Below are 19,728 nucleotides of genomic sequence, written 5' to 3'. Positions count from 1 at the left end.
ATTCAGTTTTCTTAAAGGTAAAGCAGGTACGCAACGTGCTTCACTGTTTCGTTGAATCTGGAGGCAATTTTTGGACCTTGTACAATAACGATGTATCACGCAATGAGTACTGGAACCCAATGATGTTTCATAGCATGTGGATGCTAGCCAGACACTAGTTATCATTTACTGGTGTTTCCACCATCAAATAAAGCAACGAATGAGCCACCTCAGCAGCAGCCAAAGTCGTGGTCTCGGCCGTTGTATCGTATATAGGCGCAACCTCGACAACGTCGGCGCCTATCACCGGCAATCCATGTAGAGCATCCAAGATAGAAAGAAGCTCGCGGGTGGTAAAACCACCTGGCTCCGCAGTTCCCGTTGCTACGAGATTTAGCTATAATGACTCCAATAAAGTATATCTGAATACTCACCAGGTGCGTAGGCTGGGTCCAACACATCAATGTCCACAGAAATATACACCTTGCTATCGCCAACTCGAGCCTTGATCTGGTCGACGATACCATTTATCCCGACCCGGTCTAAGTCACGAGCCTTGATGATTTCGAATCCACATCGGATATCATTTCGGATATCGCCTTTTGGGCGGATAACAGGGGCACGGATGCCGACGTGCAATGATGTGTTGCGGATAAGGCCCTACACATGGTTAGTGTATTGAAGAATTTTTTGTTTTTGAAATTGCGACTAACCTCTTCATGGGCTATGTGTAGGAAGGTTCCGTGGTTTACACCGCTGGTAATGTCAGTTATGTGTTGTGCCAACCTATACAATGTGCAACCTACGCATAGTGGGAGACGCCGCCGCCTTGTTTATGGTGAGTAATCGTGTTATTACGATATCGGGGGTTTGAACATAACCTTACCTAGTACTTTAGGATCCCAGGTATCTGAAAGGTGAGGTCAGTAATACATCTATAAACAGGACTGTAAAAGGTATACCGAGATGGCTATCAAAATGAATAACCGAAACAGGACCCCACTTGTCATACGTCGACCTCAGTGCCGACAGGGTCGTTGTGTGGTCTCCACCCAGAGTAAGAATACGAGGTGTACGGCCCCGGTCCGTACTATTCGTGGGACGTGATGAGATAACCTGGGGACGATTTCAATGATACATAATTCACATGGCTGAGGAGCTTATGGTCACCTACCTTATGTGCTAAATCAAGCTGCTTCAACGCAACTGTATTATCCAACCGGGTTAGTGGCGCATCCCCACAATCCACTAATTTCGCCCAGCTTTCGAAGACGTTGACTCCGGTATAGATGTTCCATCCTTGTAATCGCCGAGAGCCGAGACGAATACCAACTGGCCCGAATCTGGCTCCGGGGCGAGCGGTAACACCCTGTAAGCAGAATCAGCTCAGCATTACACGACCAGCGCGTATTATTGCTTGGGTTACAGGGCTGTACGTACAGTGTCGAACGGGGCACCTAAAATTGCAATATCGTAGGGCGTGGAATGTGCCTGGTCATCCACCAAGCAATTTACGTAAGGTAAGTGTCCGAACGTAGTCAGCCCCGAGAAATGACTACCCGTAACAATATCGACGGTATCATCTTCACCGAGCGGAACTTGTCCGGAACCTTGAATTGCTGCGATGGGAGGGAAGACGATCTCCCTCGCGACGGCAGCTGTGGATACAATGAGAGTGAGCAGGCCGTAGGCAATCATGGTGGATTGTGACACAGTGATGCAAGAAAATGGGAGCTCAGCTGGTGCTCTCTTATGAACGTATGGGCCAAGCATTCCATCTTTCCATTTTGGTTCTAGTGGTCAATACTCCTCATTGCATAGACAGGGATACGGGGTCCTCGGAACCCGCGCTCCCATATTAATATGCCGTTTAAATCCTGCTATAAAGTTATGAATTCATATTACTGACATTATCCCTAATTTTCGGGTCAGGGTTCGGGTGATCCAATGACTTCAATCATGTGAGGTCCTCTATCAAATCGCAGAAGATAAGTAAGTCAGATCATGACAATGACATTTCCCATTGATAAATATGTAAGAGATATACTTATCGATTTCATTAGAAAATGGATTTTTCAAACTTATGCCGAATGCAGTGGACCCCTTATCGGGTGTCGCTTTACTCCAGAAATGGACAATGACACCGCTCCACTGACGTTTTCTCACCCATGCGAACCTCCACCAATCTGAATCTTACTGTGCACAAATATGGGCCATAACCACTCCAACTCCGGCCCAGAATGTCTAATCTCTGGTACTGCCGGTGAAAGCTGATTCGCTCCCCCACACTCGCTGCTCCACCGTCGTCGCGGAGACCTTCTCGATTGGGAAAGTCAGATAGCACATCTATCTTATCGCTGTCAAGCCTTCAGCCGGTTATCGTCGAACCAACGCTTCCTCCATGGGGTTACTCTTCCCAACGGGGAAGTCCCTGAGGCACTTGAAGTATGGCAATGCGCTTTTTAAAAGACCGTGGGTGTCCCAGGTGGCAACTGCGGGACCTGTTGTCTAGGTATTGGATATTCAGGTGTTAGACGAGACACGAACCATGACCATGGCGAAAGAGGACGATAATCAGCAAGTCTTTTCAGAATCTACGGGGGAAGATGCTCGCCTGGAAAATTTGGGCTATGAGCAGGGTATGCTGTTCAATTTCGATTGTGTGCCCCTCTGCTGATGTTGGTATAGAGCTCAAACGGACCTTTGGGTTGTTGGGTATGATTGGCTTCAGCTTCAGCGTGGTTACTTCGTTAGTCAACCATTTAGTTACCAGTGCTTTCAACAAGAATCTCACTAACCTCGAATAGATGGACGGCTCTAAGCGGTGTATTCATTGTCGGCGTCACATCCGGCGGCCCTCCAGTCATGGTGTTCAGTTTCATTGGCGTGAGCCTTCTCACACTAGCAGTAGCCATTCCAATGGCAGAAATGTGCTCTATGTATCCTGTTGCAGGAGGCCAATACTCCTGGGTTGCGGCTTTAGCACCTCCGAGTATCGCGCGAGGGCTTTCTTATATTAGTGGCTGGTTCATGCTCATCGGTATGTCTGCTCTACCCCAACACGGACAGCCCTGAAACTAACGATCATTTTCAAACTAGGTATCCTCGCAATGGGAGCAACAAATAACTCAATCGGAGCCAACTTCGTCCTCGGCATGGCCAATCTCGTCTTCCCCGATTACACGATCGAGCGCTGGCATACTGTCCTGGTAGCTTATCTAGTGGCATTTATGGCGACAGCAATTAATATATGGGGCCCCCATCTCCTGCACCGCATCTCCCGATTCATCCTGATCTGGAACATCGGCTCATTTCTCATAACCACAATCGTCCTGTTAGCGACCAATGACCACAAACAACCTGCATCATTTGTGTTCTCCGAGTTCCAAAATTTCTCAGGTTGGGGATCATCAATGGCGGCCATCGTAGGTATCCTGCAAGCCTGTTTCGGCATGTGCTGCTACGACGCTCCATCACACATGACCGAAGAAATGAAGTCAGCTTCCAAAGAAGCTCCTAAGGCTATCATCCTCTCGGTCGTCCTCGGCGCTGTAACAGGATTTGCCTTCTTGTTAACCCTCTGCTTCTGCATTGGTGACATCAACACCACTGCCAACACAAGCACCGGCGTACCTGTCATCCAGATCCTCTACGACTCCACAGGAAGTAAAGTCGGCACATGCTTCTTGGCGAGCATGATTGCTATCATCGTTATAGTAGCCGGAAACAATCTTTTAGCGGAGGGCTCCCGTTCGGTGTACGCCTTCGCCCGAGACCACGGCCTTCCGTTCTCGCACATCTTCTCCAGAGTAGATAGCAAGAGTCATGTTCCAGTCAACGCTGTCCTCCTTACTCTTGTTGTGCAGCTTGCTTTGGATGCAATTGACTTCGGCACAACCACCGGTTTCGAAACTGTTATTGCTATTTCCACTGAGGGATTTTGTAAGTCATCCCACACCACCTTTCCGTCTGTTCATGGTGAATGATCTACTAACTATATTCAAGACCTCTCCTACGCCATAGCCCTATTTAGCCGGCTCCTCGGCTTCATAACTGGTCATAAGACACACATGAAGGGCCCCTTTGCCCTCCCTCAGTCTATGTCCATCGGTCTCAACATCCTCGGTCTACTGTTCCTGCTCTTCGCGGCCATCACATTCAACTTCCCGACCGACTATCCTGTTACACATGAATCTATGAACTATACCTCCGCAGCAATTGGGGTCATTGGATTGGTAAGTACGGTGACGTGGATAACAACGGGTAGGAAGCAATTCACCGGACCACAAGCCATGAGTGTGCTCAATGGGCATGAGAGGCACGAGAGGGTGAGTGGCGAAATGGTTAAAAAAGGGTAATTATGTGTTTTGTAAAATAGGCTTCTTCTTCTGCAGCATTAAGCTTAGTTTTGTGCTTTTGTACACTTCGCCTGGTGCCAGAGACGTTCTAGCTCCTTTAAGATCAGTATATTCACCGACATTAAAGTTGACGGCACGTATCTCTTCGACAGTATACCCTTATCAGTCAGGGGGAAATGTTTCACATATTGTATAGTACATGTCGGCTTCCATGGCGAGTCTCCGATTCTGGAGATCACTGTACGAGGTGCTGTAGTACGATACTCAACTCTAGTCAAACGCGAGAGAAGACGACTGACTCATGTCCCAAGAGTGGAAAACGTAGGCGCATTGCTTCAAATGCATACAAATCCATCTATGTCATATACCTGGCATATCTATCAAGCACTTCATGAGTCTAGGCTACTCTTGTTTCCCTCTGAATCTTTTTATCCCCCAGCGTGACCCCGACATGTTTGACAACCAGCCACGCAGGTAGCAGCGAAATAGCCCACAGCCCAAAGTTAAGATACACACTTCCAACCGAAGCCATAATCGTAACAGCGTTAAGTCCATACTACCACCCATCATCAGCATACTTCAGAAAAAAAAAAAAAAAGGCAATACGGGGCTGACAACTAACCGAAACCGCCTGAGCCGCCGACTCCGTACCCCTCAGTAGACCAGAGATACGAATAACATCCTCTTCATCTTCAGCCAGATTACCAATAAGAAAATACCTGGTTAGTCGTCAGTATCGTTTACCCATGCATGCTCCTGCAAAGACTTACAAGAACATATAGTTTAGCTGGAATCCCGCAACCCAGAACAAGTATAGTGCAAAGCCGCGGCCAAAACCCGCATCGGCCCAATCGTACGACGGCTGGGTTTTCTTGAACTCTGTAACGATGATAGTACCCCATATCCACCATGCGCCTTGGAGTGTGAGGATTGTCGCGAAGGCGCTTCTGGTTCGGGTTTTGAGGGAAATACGCTTGGTGTCCAGAAAGGCGCCTAGTAGGTTGCCGAGGATTAGGGCTATGATACCTCCTAGGAATGATCCTAATGCACGAGCCCGCACTGAGAACCACAGGGAGAGATAGGTGAACATCACTGCTTCTGTGAAGACTGCTTGGCTAATGAGGGGGACGATGAGGAGGAAGTTCCGAGTGAAGAAGAGCTTTGTGGTCTCTTTGATCTCGTGAAGTGGACTGTTTGCTATGCGGAGTTTCACGGGAAGTCCGTCCGTGCGCTGCACTTGAGACGGTGTGTTTAGTAGTAGTCCGGCAAAAGGACCAAGTGCCTGTAGGACGATGAAAACGATGAGGACAGCGTATGAGACACTACCAGCCGTGTCGCGGTTGGAGTTGATGCCCAAATTAATCGCACCACCCAAAATCTGACCGCCGACGCGAAAGCTCAACCAGAAGCCTAGGAAGCGGCCCTGATTGTGTGGTTCCGGGTAAGAGATGGCAATGGCAGCCTCAGCCATCCAGAAAATGCCAGCAGAGAGGCCGCAAAGAGCGGCACCGAAGAGAACGAACCATTCAGTGCCGAATCGGTTGTTGGTGTAGAGACCCGCAGCATACGGGGCGTATCCCATCGTGCCGACAATGAGCGTCCATTTGATACCGATGTAGCGGACAACTATACTGCCAAAGAAACAAGAAAGCACCATGAGGCAGAATGTCAGGGCATTTGCTGCGTTGACAAGATACTATGATCTTGGAGTCAATATTCCCTGTCACAGGAGAAGGCCCGTTGGAGATTACTGACCGGCTTTTCCAACCCTCCTCCGCCGACCGAGTTCATGGCTCCCCATATTCCAGGGGCAAGAAAATTACACAATCCCAAAATAAGAGCATTGTAGAACGTTGAGCGATACCATTTCACTGCTACTGTTAGCATTGCCATTGGGGCTTGGGGCAGTCAGCTGACCCGGATGGTTTTGTGTTGAAGGGACAGGATTATTCCCAACCTCTTCGTCTGTCGATCGAAAATCCTCTTTTTCGTGAGACATTTTGAAAACAACACCGTAGCTACCGTTGAATGTATGGATATTCGCCAGCCGAAAACGAAAGAAAATCCGAAGCCATGGTGGGATTTATGTACAAGTTACAGCTACCGAGCTCTCTCGTCTAGATGACAATCTAAGCTTATCGCGCAAGTAAACTGGCAGCCGTGGACCCTGTCTAGTCCAATAAGATGGTTAAATCCAAGGGTGGAATGGTATTCTATTGCGCTAAACGTGTAGGCTTTGCAGGATCAATGCCGTAGCGGCTTTCGCGATGTTGCCGTTGGAGTGCTCGATTACGTGCTCGCACGGCATTTTAGCAAATTGTGTACAATACTTAGAGCAGGGTGCCAATGTCCATACGAATTCTGCTTTTCGAACTGAAAATTACCAGAAGTCTATTTCATTTGGTACATGTATGCAGTTTATTCTCCACAGTTTTGTTTTCATGTTGCATCCTTTGTTCTTCTACTTTGATCGAGGAAAGACACCCATTCGGAGACGCAACACTTGACCGGTAAAAGTCTGAAACAATAATATGTATGATGTGAAACGGAGTTATAGAATAATCATTAGTCCAATTTAAAATAAGCATACTGTCATTGCTCTAGCGCTTCAGAAGTATTCATTCTCAATCATAAACACACATAACAGTGTAAATGCAAAGCAGAAGACAAACTAAAAATTGTAGTAATACAACTCTACTCCTGATCATCCGGATGGAAAACCAAAGCCCTCACTTCGATACTCTCCCTTGGCTCCTCATTTACAGTCTCCGGGTTAACAAACGCAGAGTGAGGAACTCTACGGGCCCGGCCATCTGTCTTGGAGTCAAAGCACTTGATCAAGGTGACCAAATCAGGGGTCTGGCCGTAGCGATAGTACCATTTAACATCAGGGTTGGGCTTAACCGCGTATGTTTCACCTTCACGGTTTGGATAGATAAGTTTGATACCCACGAGGTCACTATCCGGAAGCGTATGAGCATCCCCGACGGTCAATGGGTCTTTGAGGATCGGCTTGATAGGCCGCCAAACATTGATGATCTGATAGCGTCCCTTGAGGAGCTCGGGAGCTTCCTCAGGAAGATGGTACGAGACACGGTTTTTCGCCGCTTCGTAGGACTGGTCGATGTGTACACGCTGCACGGGTCCCCGTTGGGGCGTGGACTGAGCCCTCACATCTTTGGGTGCACGGCGAATGGTATGGTCGAAGATGAAGACACGGGAAGCACCGGTTCTGTTGTATGTTAGTTAGTTTTTGAAAATTGGGGGAAATTGTGTAGCCCGCACGCGTCTTTCAACAGCTGCTCAGTCTCTGGGTAGTATTCTCTTGCGATCTTCTCATCGTCAAGGAAGTCCTTCTCACGGCTCTCGTGGTAGTAGTACTGGAAGCCATTTTTATCCAGTGTGTAGTCCAGTTCATGGCCGCTCACGTCGTGAACGGTCACAGCGAGCTCAACGGAGGGCCGTTCGTAGGTCTCAGGCCGTGTGACATAGTTTGGAGTGAGATGGGAGCCATCTTCAAGCTCCTTCAGAAAATACAGTTTGGTTTGAACGTGGCGGGGCTTTTCCGAGGAGGTAGGGGCAGACGTCTTCTGTGTAAGTGGCGATGGTTCGTGACTAGGCGGGAGTTGAACTGCAGCAGAGGCCATGGTGGTTCGCGTCGTATGAAGCTAAGCGTTCACTAAGAGGATCGATGTTGTTCAAAACTTGCTCTAGCGTTTATGCTTTGATCTACACTATGGATTTAAGGTGAATAGCTACTTTTTATACACGGCCGTTGGTGAAACGTGGAGAAGAATTGGCATTTGTCAGATTCGCACGCCATCACCTAGGTTTCAGATGCATGTGTCATTCGATTCGGGGTGATAAAAGTAAAATAGGCCTATTGGAGCTTTGACAAAGCAAGGATACTATGCAAGTATGATCGTTGAAATACTACAAAAGACGCAATAGAGAACCATCCACAAAGCCTGGCGAATAGGAGGACCGAGATTCATTAATAATGAGATTCAATAAGGTCACCAGGGCAGAACTATAAGTTTACGCATTTCTAATCCATATAACGCCTTGACGTCAGCGCTTACATATCCAAATTTAGGTGATTCTATACGAGCGAACAAGCTTTGTAATGCCCGTCCCATCTTCGAGCACGCCCTTCTCCTCTTCTAGTTGATAATTCCCCCATCGTGGTAGTAAAACTGTCCATATATACCAATACACGATGCCAAATAAAATCCTGATTCAGTTAGCTGTGCAAAATGGAAGCCAGTAGTAGGACACTTACACCCCAGCTCCAACAATAGCGTACGTGGCATAGAAGAAATGCACATCGCCCTTCCGATCTGGCGGAGGGAAGAAAGGAGCCGCCAGCAAAGCAATGCAGACCACGATACGTAACCATATTGCCCAAGTCCAGGCCTTGAATGGACGGTGAAGGAATGGCTCTCGTCGTCGGACAATCAGAAGACCGACCGTGATTGCCAAGGCAAAGATCTGCCCAGGATAACCCTCGACGTCCAATATGAAGTTGTAAACATCTCCTTGAGGCGGGAGAGAAATCACAAGAATAGATGGTATGTAGTGTACCAGAAGTCCCCCAAGAGGAGAGTTAAAAGGCCGCGAGGAGGATAGAAGATGCGACCACGGTAGAAAGCCCTGACGAGCAATCTCTTGGTTTACCCGAGCCTGGTATGCACGATTAGCTTAAGGATATTCGACTAGCGACCCCCGGTGTCCATACCAGAGCAAATGTCACTACCATCACATTTCCAGCCGCCGAAATAGCAATGGCCAACGGGAAAAGCACTCGGCCCACATGTGCCCCAAAAAGTCGCTCAAACAGAAGACCCGCAACAAGTTCCCCACTGTTCTTGATCTCATCAAGAGGAACTACAAGGAAGTAGGATATGTTCGCTAGGAAGTAAAGAGCGCCTGCAGTCAGAAGCCCTGCTGGGCAAACCGTTTTCACCGTCTTGATCGGGTCTTTGACTTCATTGAGGACGTTGTTGACATTGTTCAGTCCCGCATATGAATAGAAGATCTTGAAGATTGACGTTGAAATCAAGCTCCAACTCCAGTTGGAGCCTTCCCACAGTGTATCCCATGCGAATGGGTTGTTGGTGACCACACGATCGGATTCACTCATCGATTCATCGTAGGGACGCAGAAGAATAACCCAAATTCCAGTCAAAGACATGGCCATGATGAGGAAGATTTTGACCCATCCTAGGATATTCTGGATCCAGATTCCGGTTTTGAGGAAGCAGCCATGGACAATGGTGATGAGGGTTAGAAGGCCAACAGCGAGTGCCTTATGTTGATACTCGGTCGGTTCGATGTTAAAAGCGAACAGTGTGTATTTCGCAAAGATAATGCTGTTGCTAGCCGTGAAGCCTAATAGTACTGCTTGTACAGCGATGAGAGTAGATGCGAGAAACTTAGGCCTTCGATAAGCGTACTCCAAGTATACCTTTAGAGAGTTAACAAACATTCAGATCTGCAACCAATGCGAAGTGGAGAAAAGCATAAAATAGAACACTGATTTACCTTATCCCCACCGGAGCGAGGCAGCATACATCCAAATTCCATTGATACAGCCATTCCACAGGCCGCTAAGATGGTTCCGACAAGCCATAATAATAACGTCAGTCCAATACTTCCCGCCGACTTGACGATCGACCCCGGGGTCGCAAACACGCCACTCCCGATGACACGCGAAATGACAAGTATATATGCACTGGACCAGTTGAGCGCTTTCCGATGGGAGGGCGCCTCAGGCAATTTGTTTTGGAAGCCCGAGTGTAGCGCATCAGGGGGAGAATCATAACTTGGGTCATGTACCGTGTCGTAACCAGGAGCAGCAGAGTCCAACAAGGGCTCTATTTCTGTGTTGCTCATTCCGATAACAGAGCTCGTAAAGCACCCGTTGTTGTTGTTTAATTCAAGTCCCAACCCCTTGCTTCAGGACCAGGTATGTCTGGCACAGTTGATATCACTTCCCTAACTGTTCAGGCGATTCTAGTCACTGGGCTTAGGTAAAAACTAAGATCAAGACAAGCGCAAGGTATTCAGCATGTTAACAGATATCATTCAGGTCAGCAGAGCCGGCACTGATATGGAGGTCACCCTCCATGATTCCCAGGCACGTCATTCAGGTCAGGAGTTATGTGTGTGGTTCCTGGAATGCTGAGTGGTCGACATTATCAATAGATCAGACACATCACAGCCCTCGGAAGCCGGCGGCATTGGTCAGCATGCGGAATCCAGTGAGGGAGCTGATTAACTGTCAAACAGCCAACTTTGCAATTGGACTTGAAGCCTAACGGCCAGCACTGATGATAAACCTACAATATCCCTTGGTATGGACTTACTCCACATAGGGGCCATAAGGACCCTCTACTTTATTTTACGTAGTACTGAATTTAGCCTGATAATTCTAAACGCACTATGATTTAATTGTGAAAGATCAATCTCGGTGATCATACCCGGTGAACCTTTGAGATTATCGCAAAACATGTATTATTAACGACGTGGTCGTGATTATTCCTCAATCACTGCCCTGAATCACATCATCGGACATTTCTATTGGCTCAATGTAATCGCCAAAGTTATAACTTTGCCCATGATGTTGAACTGCGTACGACGCATGGTAGCATTAAGAACCCTAACCGGGGATGACATATTCATATAGGACTAGTAGAGCAGCTGGATATAAATGAAAGGCCCATCTGCAACAGTGATCTACGGCTAATACTTGAACAATATTCATCTACCAAGCTGCAAAGGGATGACAGCCAAGATCCTCCACAATATTCCCTCCTGATAACCATGCATCACGTCATATCAACCCCGCGATTCGCAATGCCCAAATATTAGAAATCATCCCCCAAGGAGACAAACAAAGATCAAGGCAGGTTTTAAAAAATACGTAGGGCGTGGCTATACTGTAACTTGGATGGATGGATCCATTATGTGTCGCGTGGCGACTCCAATGCTGGGATCGGCTCCTCTATCTCTTACTAGACGCTGGTCGAGTGCGGTGCCGATAGCCGGTCTACCTCTATATATGTGACTGGAAGTGACAATTTACACATTCATCACTCGGTACTTACCCCAAAAAGTTCTTCCGCATTCATGAAGATGACCGCCGTATCGACATATGCGCCTCTCGTTACGCTGAGCGAGAAGCAGCAAACTATTTCATATCAAGAGATTTACCCGGAACAGCGCTCGGAACCTACCTTTGCCAATCCTAATGTGCAGGAGGAAATCAGACCACAGCTAGGAAGGGCCACTCAGCGGGCCCTTTTGTTGAAGGCTGCGCGTGAACAGTACACACTGGTGACCGATCATGCGATTCCATCAATATCAAACAAGGACGAGATCCTGGTCAAGGTACTCCAATCAGTTTTCCAGGGCTGGACATGCAGGTACTGATAAACCTTAGATTGTGGCGATTGGTTTGAATCCGATCGACTGGAAGGGCCCGTAAGTATTCCTATAATATTGGCTCCAGAGCACGACTAATCACCACAATGTAGAGCTTTCAATTTCGGCATTCCGAGTCTACCATGGGTTAATGGGCGCGATTTAGCCGGTGTTGTCGTTAAGGCAGATAGGTCCTCACGAGTACAAGAGGGCGACATAGTTCTTGTCCCGTCCACCGACTATCGCGATATTCGAAAGGCGGCGTTCCAGGAATATGCTATCGCGACGCATTTCAATGCTGCACGCATCCCACCAACCCAAAGTATCCACGCTTCCGCCTCCTTAGGCGTTGCTTATGTGGCGTCTGCCCTTGCCTTGGGCGTCTCACTTGGATTAGACTTCTCCCACGCGTCGGCATGCCCGGGACCGGATCTCACAGAAGTGGTTCGCCAGTTAGATACTGATACTATCCCAGCTGATATCAGAGATGAGTGTTATTCTGGTCTCTCCAAGATTGAAAAGGTCAAGCCCGGTGACTGGATCGCCATCTGGGGAGGTGAGTTTTCCCCATTCCTTTCAGACGGAGTCATTTTAGACTGACTCATCTAGCCTCTACCACCACTGGATACATCACGTTACAACTTGCTAAGCTAGCTGGGCTGAAAGTGATCTGCGTGGCAGATATTGCCCGTCACGGTGCGAGACTGGTTGATCTAGGGGCCGATGCTCTAGTGGACCGACACGACACCCAGCGCGCAGTCGACATCATCAAAGGATTGACAAAGGGAAAGCTCCGATATGCCATTGACATCGTCGGCAAAGACACTGCAACTCTACTTCAACAAACGCTTGACGATGCTGTCCGCGAAGACGGGTCGCACGCTCATCTCCTGGGCCTAACAGGTCTCCCCAAGGATAGAGGCTCCAATGTCATCTACCATACAGTTCCGATTAAATTGTTCCATACGTCGCCGCAGGTGGGGGAGCGGATGGTCTCCTGGCTGGAGGATCTATTACATTCGGGCGCTCTACAACTACCAGAGATTATTCGCACGGACGGAGGCTTGGGTAATGTTAATGCGTCGTTAGAACTGCTTCGACAAGGTACAGCGTCGGGGAAGCGGATTGTCGTTGATCTTGCGGGATAGTATATATTGCTATACTTGATTACTATTATGTTAGACGCCGGAAATATGTTCATTAGATGCCTTATAATAGAATGCATTTGAAGAAATCTTAGCACTTCATGTCTAATGCTCAAAATCAAGAAACACTACAAAGTACGAACTATAATAATCATTGTACTCCGACTAACTACAAGTAGAATTGTCAACGCGGTATATAACTAGAGTCCGGGCATGTGGGTGCGACATCCACCTTCAAACAGCAAATCCACAGACACCCCGCTTACAGTAATGATAATTACCCCTCACAGAGAAGGTCTCTCTTGAAATACCATGGAGGATCCCTTGGCTCCTTGCGTGATGGTGGACGAATAAGCGGCGGCAAAGACGTGCCTCGGATCGCCGATTGCGACACTCTCGGCATGGATGATGGAAGATCCAGACCCCGTTGGAGTACCAGCTATCAATGGGAATAATACTCCAACTCGGATGTTCTCTTTCAACTTTGTAAAACATTCGGGCCACACGAGAATCCGTATATGGGCCATTATCGTTGCAGTCGGTAATCGTACTGGGGTCGCGTCGGAGCCCTAAGCCAATTACCTTGGGTCGCCTTGTGGGATACGAGAGAAGCTGAAGCTGAGCTGATTGAACAATGAGCTTTTTGCAATTGGGTTTACACATCAATGCGATCGCAGACTAGGTGGCCGACCAGGATCGGCCTCGAAGACCCCTATATATTCCCTGATACCTTGCTATGAGCAATGTGCCTCACACAGCCAACTGCTTCAACCCTCTCCCATATCGAACCCTATCCATAACGCAGAAAGTCCACAAAGATCGCAACTACCATGGGTTCAATCGATAAACCCAAGAAACAACTCATCCTCAATGCATTTGCCATGCAATCACCCTCTCACCTGAACCCAGGTCTCCACCGTTACCCAAAGGACCAAGGCGGCGCCTACAAATCGCTCCAGCACTGGGTAACCCTAGCACAAAAGCTCGAGGCCGCCAAATTCCACGCGATCTTCTTCGCCGATGTGCTAGGAGGATATGATGTCTACAAAGGTCCAGCCAACCTCGATCCAACCATCCCTGCGGGCGCGCAATTCCCCATCAACGACCCACTGTACAGTGTTCCCGCGATGGCGGCTGCGACCGAGTCGATCGGGTTCGGCGTAACGGCATCGACGACCTACGATGCTCCCTATGCGCTCGCTCGAAGATTCTCAACTGTTGACCACTTGACCAACGGTCGCGTGGGATGGAATATTGTGACCTCGTACTTGGATTCCGCAGCGCGTAATTTCGGCCTGAATACGCAGGTTGAGCACGACGAGCGCTATCGTATTGCAGATGAATACCTCGATGTCACATACAAACTCTGGGAGGGATCCTGGCGCGACGATGCTGTTAATGTCAAGGATGGAGTGGCCGGGTATGCCGATCCCAAAGCTGTCAGGCAGATTAATCACGAAGGAAAATATTTCAATGTCCCAGGACCACATCTGTGTGAGCCAAGTCCGCAGCGCACGCCTTTCCTGCTACAAGCCGGTACCTCCACCGCAGGCAAGGCCTTTGCGGCAAAGCACGCCGAGGCTATTTTCTTACACGGTCAAAAGCCCGAGCTAGTGCGACCGTCCGTCGATAATGTTCGCCAGCAGGCGCAGGCACAGGGTCGGGATCCCGCTTCTATCAAGGTTGTGGCTGGTATTCTGGCTATTGTGGCCGAGACTGATGAGGCGGCTCATGCGAAGTTCGCTGAGCTGGCTCAGTATGGAGATCCCGAGGGCGCTCTCGCTCTTTTCGGTGGATGGTCAGGTTATGACTTGTCGAAATATGAGGACGACCAGGATTTCCGGTTCGTGGAGCAGCCTGCGATCCGTAGTATGGTAAATCATTGGGCTAGTACAGTACCAGGGACTGAGGGCAAGAAATGGGACAAGAAAACTATCTCCGAATATCTGATTATGGGAGGAAATGGGGCGAAGGTTATTGGAAGCGCGAAGACAGTCGCGGATGAATTGGAGCGGTGGGTTGAAGTTGGCGATGTGGATGGGTTCAATCTGAGCTATGCCTCAATCCCTGAGACCTTTGATGATATTATAAAGTATTTGATCCCAGAGTTGCAAAAGCGAGGGATCTTCCACACGGATTATGCCGTCAAGGGAGGCACATTCCGCGAGAACATGTATGGGGAGAAGGGACAGGCACGACTGCCTCAATCTCACCCAGGGGCTAAGTATGTCTGGCATGCAGGAGAGGAGACCCCAAAGTACGCGTTAGAAAAGAACACATGAATTGGTGAAAATGCATTATGCAGTCTAAGTAGAAAAGCACAATATCAAGAAATTGAGGGCAACTTGCTTTATACAAGCTCATGGTCCACCCGAATGTGGTGATATAAATAATAGAATTACATGCAGTAGGTTCCAACAGATCGCTGTGGCACCAAGACAATCCACATATCTCCGAATATGTCAACCTCTCATGGTAACCCTCGACCTATTCCCTCCTTTCGTATTTGCCATAAAGATACTGGGTCGATGACTCCATGGTTCAAGCCTAAGTGATAGATAGCATCGCCATGGGAATTGATTATATCACCACGAGACATTCTCATTTCAATCCGAAGTCCGTTTAGCGATGCTACCCTCCTCCAGACCTTGATTGTCTTATGCTGCAGATTTATATCCCATGTGCTCCGCAGAGTAATTGTTGGATTGTTGCGCCCTTTACGAAACATGAATCCGCACGCGTCTCTCTTGCCACCGTTCCATAGTGCCATAGTTTGCAGCCTTGGCATCCTAAGGGCAGCTTCCCCAGCGTCCTGTAATAAGCCTGAGATTTTCCTGTGATTTGTTGCAGGAGCTAATAGCGGCGATGTCAGCACTAGAGTCTGAAGACTGGTCCAAGTCCAAGGCGGCTGACGGGCTTCAAAGAAGTGCTGAGCATCGACCATAAACGAAACGTAAAGCTCTTCGCCGTCAAGGCTCCTGTATGCCAAAGCAGCACCAACTGCAGGTTGTGCTATCCGGACAAGGTCTGGTTGAAGGCATGTTGTTCGTCGGACTAGTGTCACATACCCCTCGTTGTAATCTTCAAATAGTGATATTTTCTTGACACCTTTAGGTAAGTGCGTTTCGATCATGCCTTTATAATCTATAACGTAGAGGTTAGTCCAGACTCTTTAATAAGGGCAAGCAACATAGTCCGTTACCTGTATCATACTGCAGTTCCTGAACTGTTCTGTCCAATACTGTCCATGGCTCGTATACTATGTGCTTCAGTCGAGGAAGCTTGTCCAACAGAGCCCACAGAGCTCTAGGCACAAAACGACGACGGCATTGCCGACGCAGTACAAGTTTTGTGACTGCGTGGACCTCGGGAAGCTCCTCTTTGAATCTCAAGTCAATCTTCTCGAAGAGTCGTAACATAGCGTATCCATCAGGCACAGCCACCTGCCGACCGTCAACCCATTCGTGCTTCGGATCATGAATGGTGCATGCAGCTTTCTTCCCATAAACTCCCGTTCCGTCATTTCTATTCTCGCCATCGGCCCCGAGATAACTGGTCTTAAACCAGTGTTCTGAATCGCTGGGGGATTGTGCGCTGAGCTCTAGTGACAGACCATCGTCCACTAGATCCCAGGTGCTTAATATAGAAAATAGCTTCGTGATCGCTGGTCGGATCATGAGATTGTTGCTTGATGTCCATGAACATGACTCTAAATCTTGACAACTTCGACAGCTGTATGAACGAAGCTGTATATCTAACCAGATATGTTTCACGACACTCCGTCGTCGGCGAACCATGGATTCGTATTCATGTAGACATGAGGGTTGCAGCTTCAGTCGGTGGAAAATTTTCTTCTCTATTGCGGCCTGCCATTCCTTTCAGACCGTGGCGTAAGGAGCCAAGCCATGATTCTGCCGTATGAGTATCCCTAGGATCGCCAGACGTAGTTCTCGAACTAGCGAATACCAGTGCAACATGCTAGTAGTCGTCCTGATTGAGTATTTTGTCTTCATTAAAGGTGTGAGGAAATGGTTTAGCACAAGACCGGTACTTTCCTGGTCTATGTCGCTGTTATATAGAATGGTCATAGAAGTGTGAATTATAGGATCGCGAAGACAAAGGTTATGGAGAGCAGGTTCTCCTCGGCGACACGATAAAGAGAACCATAAAATGAGACACCCTGAGCAACCGAATAAAAGAGAAAAAATGGATACCATTATTTGAGTCTACTTGTCAAGATGATGTTATGGAGTGACTCAAGCGACGCGACTTAACTGCGTCATCAGCAAAACAAATTATCAGCAACGTAGGGACTCTTTAGGTCAAGGTAAATGTAGTAGAAGGGAACTTTCGTATAGCACACTGGTATAGCATATTCTAAGCAAGATTGACTAGGGCTAATTCATCGTAAACAATCAAACATCCCACCAACCTTCCATATACGTAGTAAGATCTATTGTATCAGGCCGCTTCACATGTGGCACTAAATCTGCGTCCAAATACATTTCTCTTCTGGTCCAGCCATTGCCGAAATATGCGAATCGATTGCCGCTCGGGTTGGTATATGCGTACTCCCAATCCTCCCATCGTGGCTCCCGTCGGATATAGTTCAATGTGGCAGCGCTTCCAGGGAACAGACCATGGATTCGTCCACCGGGACGGCCACCGTTATACCAAGACCGACAGTTCTTCTGCCCAGGGGTCGAGTCGTCGTTGCCCGTCCATACGGTGCGAGGGTAGAATGTGTCAGAGTACTCAACAAAATCGTCAGTGGCTTGCTTAGATGGAGCCATCGACTTGATTCCCTGGCTGCGGATCTTTCGCAAGACCTTGGCGATATAAGTCACCAGGTTCTCCATACTATTCGGAACACTTCCACTGTGGCCTGTGGCATGCGGACCACCGATCCAAAGAAGATTCGGAAAGCCTGGTGTTGCGATACCAAGGTAGTTGTAGGGGAATCCCCACAAACCATCGTGCTTCCAGGCTTTCTTGAGATCGATTCCATTCGCAATGATTGAGAATGGAGGCGCATGGTCAACATTGGCTCCGGTGGCGCAAATCACGACATCGACAGGCCTTTCAACACCATCTGCTGTCACGATACCTGTCGCTGTGAATCGTTCGATAGGCGTCTGTATGTAGCTCACGTTATCTTTGGTCAAGGCTTCTAAATAACCAGGCCCTGGTGTAGCTCGTCGACAGTTTGGCGGAAACTCAGGTAGAATCTTATCTGCCAGTTCGGGTTTCTCAGTAATACGCTGAAGCATTAATTGCGTCCACGTGTCTCGCTGTGCCTGATTCTCCGGCGAGTCCTTGAAGATTGCACCAAAACGTGAGAAGTATCCTTCTTCCACACTCTTGCGATATTTGATATATGTATCAGGGTCTTTGAACGATTCGAGCTGTTCGCGAGAGAACAAGTTCGGTTCAAGTCGGCGCACACCAGTCGTGCCAAAGGAGTCTGCGACCCAGGTACGGTTACGCGCATAGTGATCGACATGCTGTGCAACCGGCTGGATCGAAGGCAGAACCTGGAGACCGGACGCCCCATTGCCAATAAGAGCAATTCTCTTTCCTTTCAGGTCGGCGTCATGATCCCAGTGGGAGGAATGGAAAATGGTACCCGTGTATTGATCAATGCCGGGATAGTTGGGTAGTTGCCAATCGTTGAAGTGACCGATCGCATTAATCAGGACGTCAAGATGTTCCACATATACCTAGTTCCAGTCAGTGTTATTACTTTAGTGAGGGTTGTGAAGAAGCGTTTGTACCCTTCCTATGCCGATATCCCGGACGGTGACACGCCATTTTCCTGTTTCAGGAACCCATATGGCTTCTTCTACCTTGTGTTGCAGCCGTATATATTTGTAGACCTGGTACTTGCGGGCAAGCCCTTGCCAGTAATCCCGAATTTCGTGTCCCTGTGCAAACTCCTCCGTCCACTGCGTATTAGGTGCAAATCCAGACTGGTATACATGCGCTGGCACATCGCATCGTACACCAGGATATGTGTTTTCGTACCATGTGCCTCCCTGACACTAGTCAATACTTCTCACACTTTACTACACGAGGGTATAAAAATACCTACCACATCCGCATTCTTATCGAAGATCCGGAGGTCAAGGCCTGGTAACTTAGCCGGCAAGAGAATGCCAGCAGTAATACCACCTATGCCGGCACCGATGACACCAACTTTGATATTTCGAACTTCATCAATTGGATGATCCTCTAGCTCAAAAGCAGGCCTTCCTTGCGGAGCAACCTCTTCTGTTTTCTCTATGACAGTGGACGCGACCGGCCCTTTGATATCTGTCGAAACAGCGACCGGCGTGTGACTTTGCGCGTGGCCGTTTAGCAATGGGATATTCCTATCCGATACAACAGATACTTCAACCGCAGCCATGATGGTATGTTGATCCTCTACAATAAGCTGATTAGGAGGGCATGAGTCTCCAACTGCGTGTTTAAATATCGTAGCCGAGGTGATGTTGCGCGAGTTGGAGCTTAATTGCGCTCATCATCGCGGGGCTCGAATCCCGGGATACCCCTCAATGAGAGCACTAATTATAGACCACATGCACGCCATCGACAGCCACTCTGCGATATGATGTTTGGTGTTGCATTTTGGCAGGCTTGCCGGGTAGCGGCGTCACATCATCGCCGGAGCCAATGGTGTCAGAAACCTTCCAAGGAATAACGCGCAGATCTCCGTAATTTTCAAAAGGCAGCGGTATTTTATCGCTGTCGTGATAAGAATCACCAATAGAAGGATTGTTATTTGTTTTTTTATATTTACGGCAATTGCGGGGCCTTGGAGT

At 48.4% G+C, this 19,728-nt stretch overlaps 9 protein-coding genes across 9 annotated transcripts; 3 read left to right on the top strand and 6 right to left on the bottom strand.

Moving 5' to 3' along the window:
• Positions 1–154: 154 nt before the first annotated feature.
• Positions 155–1,677, bottom strand: F9C07_2070224 (uncharacterized protein; the record flags this gene model as incomplete). The annotated part of the gene is made up of 7 exons (XM_071508755.1): positions 155–363; positions 414–639; positions 693–735; positions 838–889; positions 942–1,095; positions 1,154–1,348; positions 1,420–1,677. The coding sequence occupies 7 exons, from the start codon at positions 1,675–1,677 to the stop codon at positions 155–157; spliced, it is 1,137 nt and encodes a 378-aa protein (XP_071364339.1).
• Positions 1,678–1,849: 172 nt separating this feature from the next.
• Positions 1,850–4,732, top strand: F9C07_2284640 (GABA permease; the record flags this gene model as incomplete). Its single annotated transcript, XM_041292726.2, has 8 exons — positions 1,850–1,971; positions 2,043–2,618; positions 2,668–2,728; positions 2,787–3,019; positions 3,079–3,921; positions 3,985–4,277; positions 4,503–4,592; positions 4,649–4,732. The coding sequence occupies exons 2-8, from the start codon at positions 2,528–2,530 to the stop codon at positions 4,730–4,732; spliced, it is 1,695 nt and encodes a 564-aa protein (XP_041147429.2). The 5' UTR covers positions 1,850–1,971; positions 2,043–2,527.
• A 2-nt stretch (positions 4,733–4,734) lies between these two features.
• Positions 4,735–6,336, bottom strand: F9C07_6492 (DUF895 domain membrane protein; the record flags this gene model as incomplete). The annotated part of the gene is given in 5 exon segments (XM_071511477.1): positions 4,735–4,893; positions 4,960–5,056; positions 5,108–6,033; positions 6,093–6,236; positions 6,256–6,336. The coding sequence occupies 5 exon segments, from the start codon at positions 6,334–6,336 to the stop codon at positions 4,735–4,737; spliced, it is 1,407 nt and encodes a 468-aa protein (XP_071364338.1).
• Positions 6,337–6,871: 535 nt separating this feature from the next.
• Positions 6,872–8,109, bottom strand: F9C07_2284638 (uncharacterized protein). Its single transcript, XM_041292739.2, has 2 exons — positions 7,623–8,109; positions 6,872–7,569 (listed from the first exon to the last, which is right to left on the bottom strand). Exons 1-2 carry the CDS (start codon positions 7,982–7,984, stop codon positions 7,032–7,034), a joined length of 900 nt encoding a protein of 299 aa, XP_041147427.1. The 5' UTR covers positions 7,985–8,109; the 3' UTR covers positions 6,872–7,031.
• Positions 8,110–8,429: 320 nt separating this feature from the next.
• On the bottom strand, positions 8,430–10,776 carry F9C07_2258619 (uncharacterized protein; the record flags this gene model as incomplete). Its single annotated transcript, XM_041292738.2, has 4 exons — positions 9,882–10,776; positions 9,076–9,804; positions 8,620–9,020; positions 8,430–8,571 (listed from the first exon to the last, which is right to left on the bottom strand). The coding sequence occupies exons 1-4, from the start codon at positions 10,230–10,232 to the stop codon at positions 8,430–8,432; spliced, it is 1,623 nt and encodes a 540-aa protein (XP_041147426.1). The 5' UTR covers positions 10,233–10,776.
• Positions 10,777–11,057: 281 nt separating this feature from the next.
• On the top strand, positions 11,058–13,009 carry F9C07_2284636 (putative oxidoreductase). The gene is made up of 4 exons (XM_041292749.2): positions 11,058–11,729; positions 11,782–11,822; positions 11,876–12,318; positions 12,372–13,009. The coding sequence occupies exons 1-4, from the start codon at positions 11,469–11,471 to the stop codon at positions 12,908–12,910; spliced, it is 1,284 nt and encodes a 427-aa protein (XP_041147425.1). The 5' UTR covers positions 11,058–11,468; the 3' UTR covers positions 12,911–13,009.
• Positions 13,010–13,155: 146 nt separating this feature from the next.
• On the top strand, positions 13,156–15,268 carry F9C07_2284635 (coenzyme dependent N5,N10-methylene tetrahydromethanopterin reductase). Its single transcript, XM_041286297.2, has one exon. It carries the CDS (start codon positions 13,738–13,740, stop codon positions 15,187–15,189), a length of 1,452 nt encoding a protein of 483 aa, XP_041147424.1. The 5' UTR covers positions 13,156–13,737; the 3' UTR covers positions 15,190–15,268.
• F9C07_2162458 (uncharacterized protein) lies at positions 15,269–16,678 on the bottom strand. The gene is made up of 2 exons (XM_071509304.1): positions 16,110–16,678; positions 15,269–16,051 (listed from the first exon to the last, which is right to left on the bottom strand). The coding sequence occupies exons 1-2, from the start codon at positions 16,582–16,584 to the stop codon at positions 15,378–15,380; spliced, it is 1,149 nt and encodes a 382-aa protein (XP_071364337.1). The 5' UTR covers positions 16,585–16,678; the 3' UTR covers positions 15,269–15,377.
• A 545-nt stretch (positions 16,679–17,223) lies between these two features.
• On the bottom strand, positions 17,224–19,726 carry F9C07_1638002 (putative flavin-binding monooxygenase). The gene is made up of 3 exons (XM_041292737.2): positions 18,999–19,726; positions 18,682–18,942; positions 17,224–18,627 (listed from the first exon to the last, which is right to left on the bottom strand). The coding sequence occupies exons 1-3, from the start codon at positions 19,311–19,313 to the stop codon at positions 17,323–17,325; spliced, it is 1,881 nt and encodes a 626-aa protein (XP_041147423.1). The 5' UTR covers positions 19,314–19,726; the 3' UTR covers positions 17,224–17,322.
• Positions 19,727–19,728: the final 2 nt, after the last annotated feature.

Source organism: Aspergillus flavus, chromosome 5 (genome assembly GCF_009017415.1).
Source record: "Aspergillus flavus chromosome 5, complete sequence".
Lineage (NCBI taxonomy): Eukaryota > Fungi > Ascomycota > Eurotiomycetes > Eurotiales > Aspergillaceae > Aspergillus > Aspergillus flavus.
The sequence above is the reverse complement of the archived record's forward strand: the minus strand, read 5'-3'. Positions and strand labels throughout refer to the sequence as shown.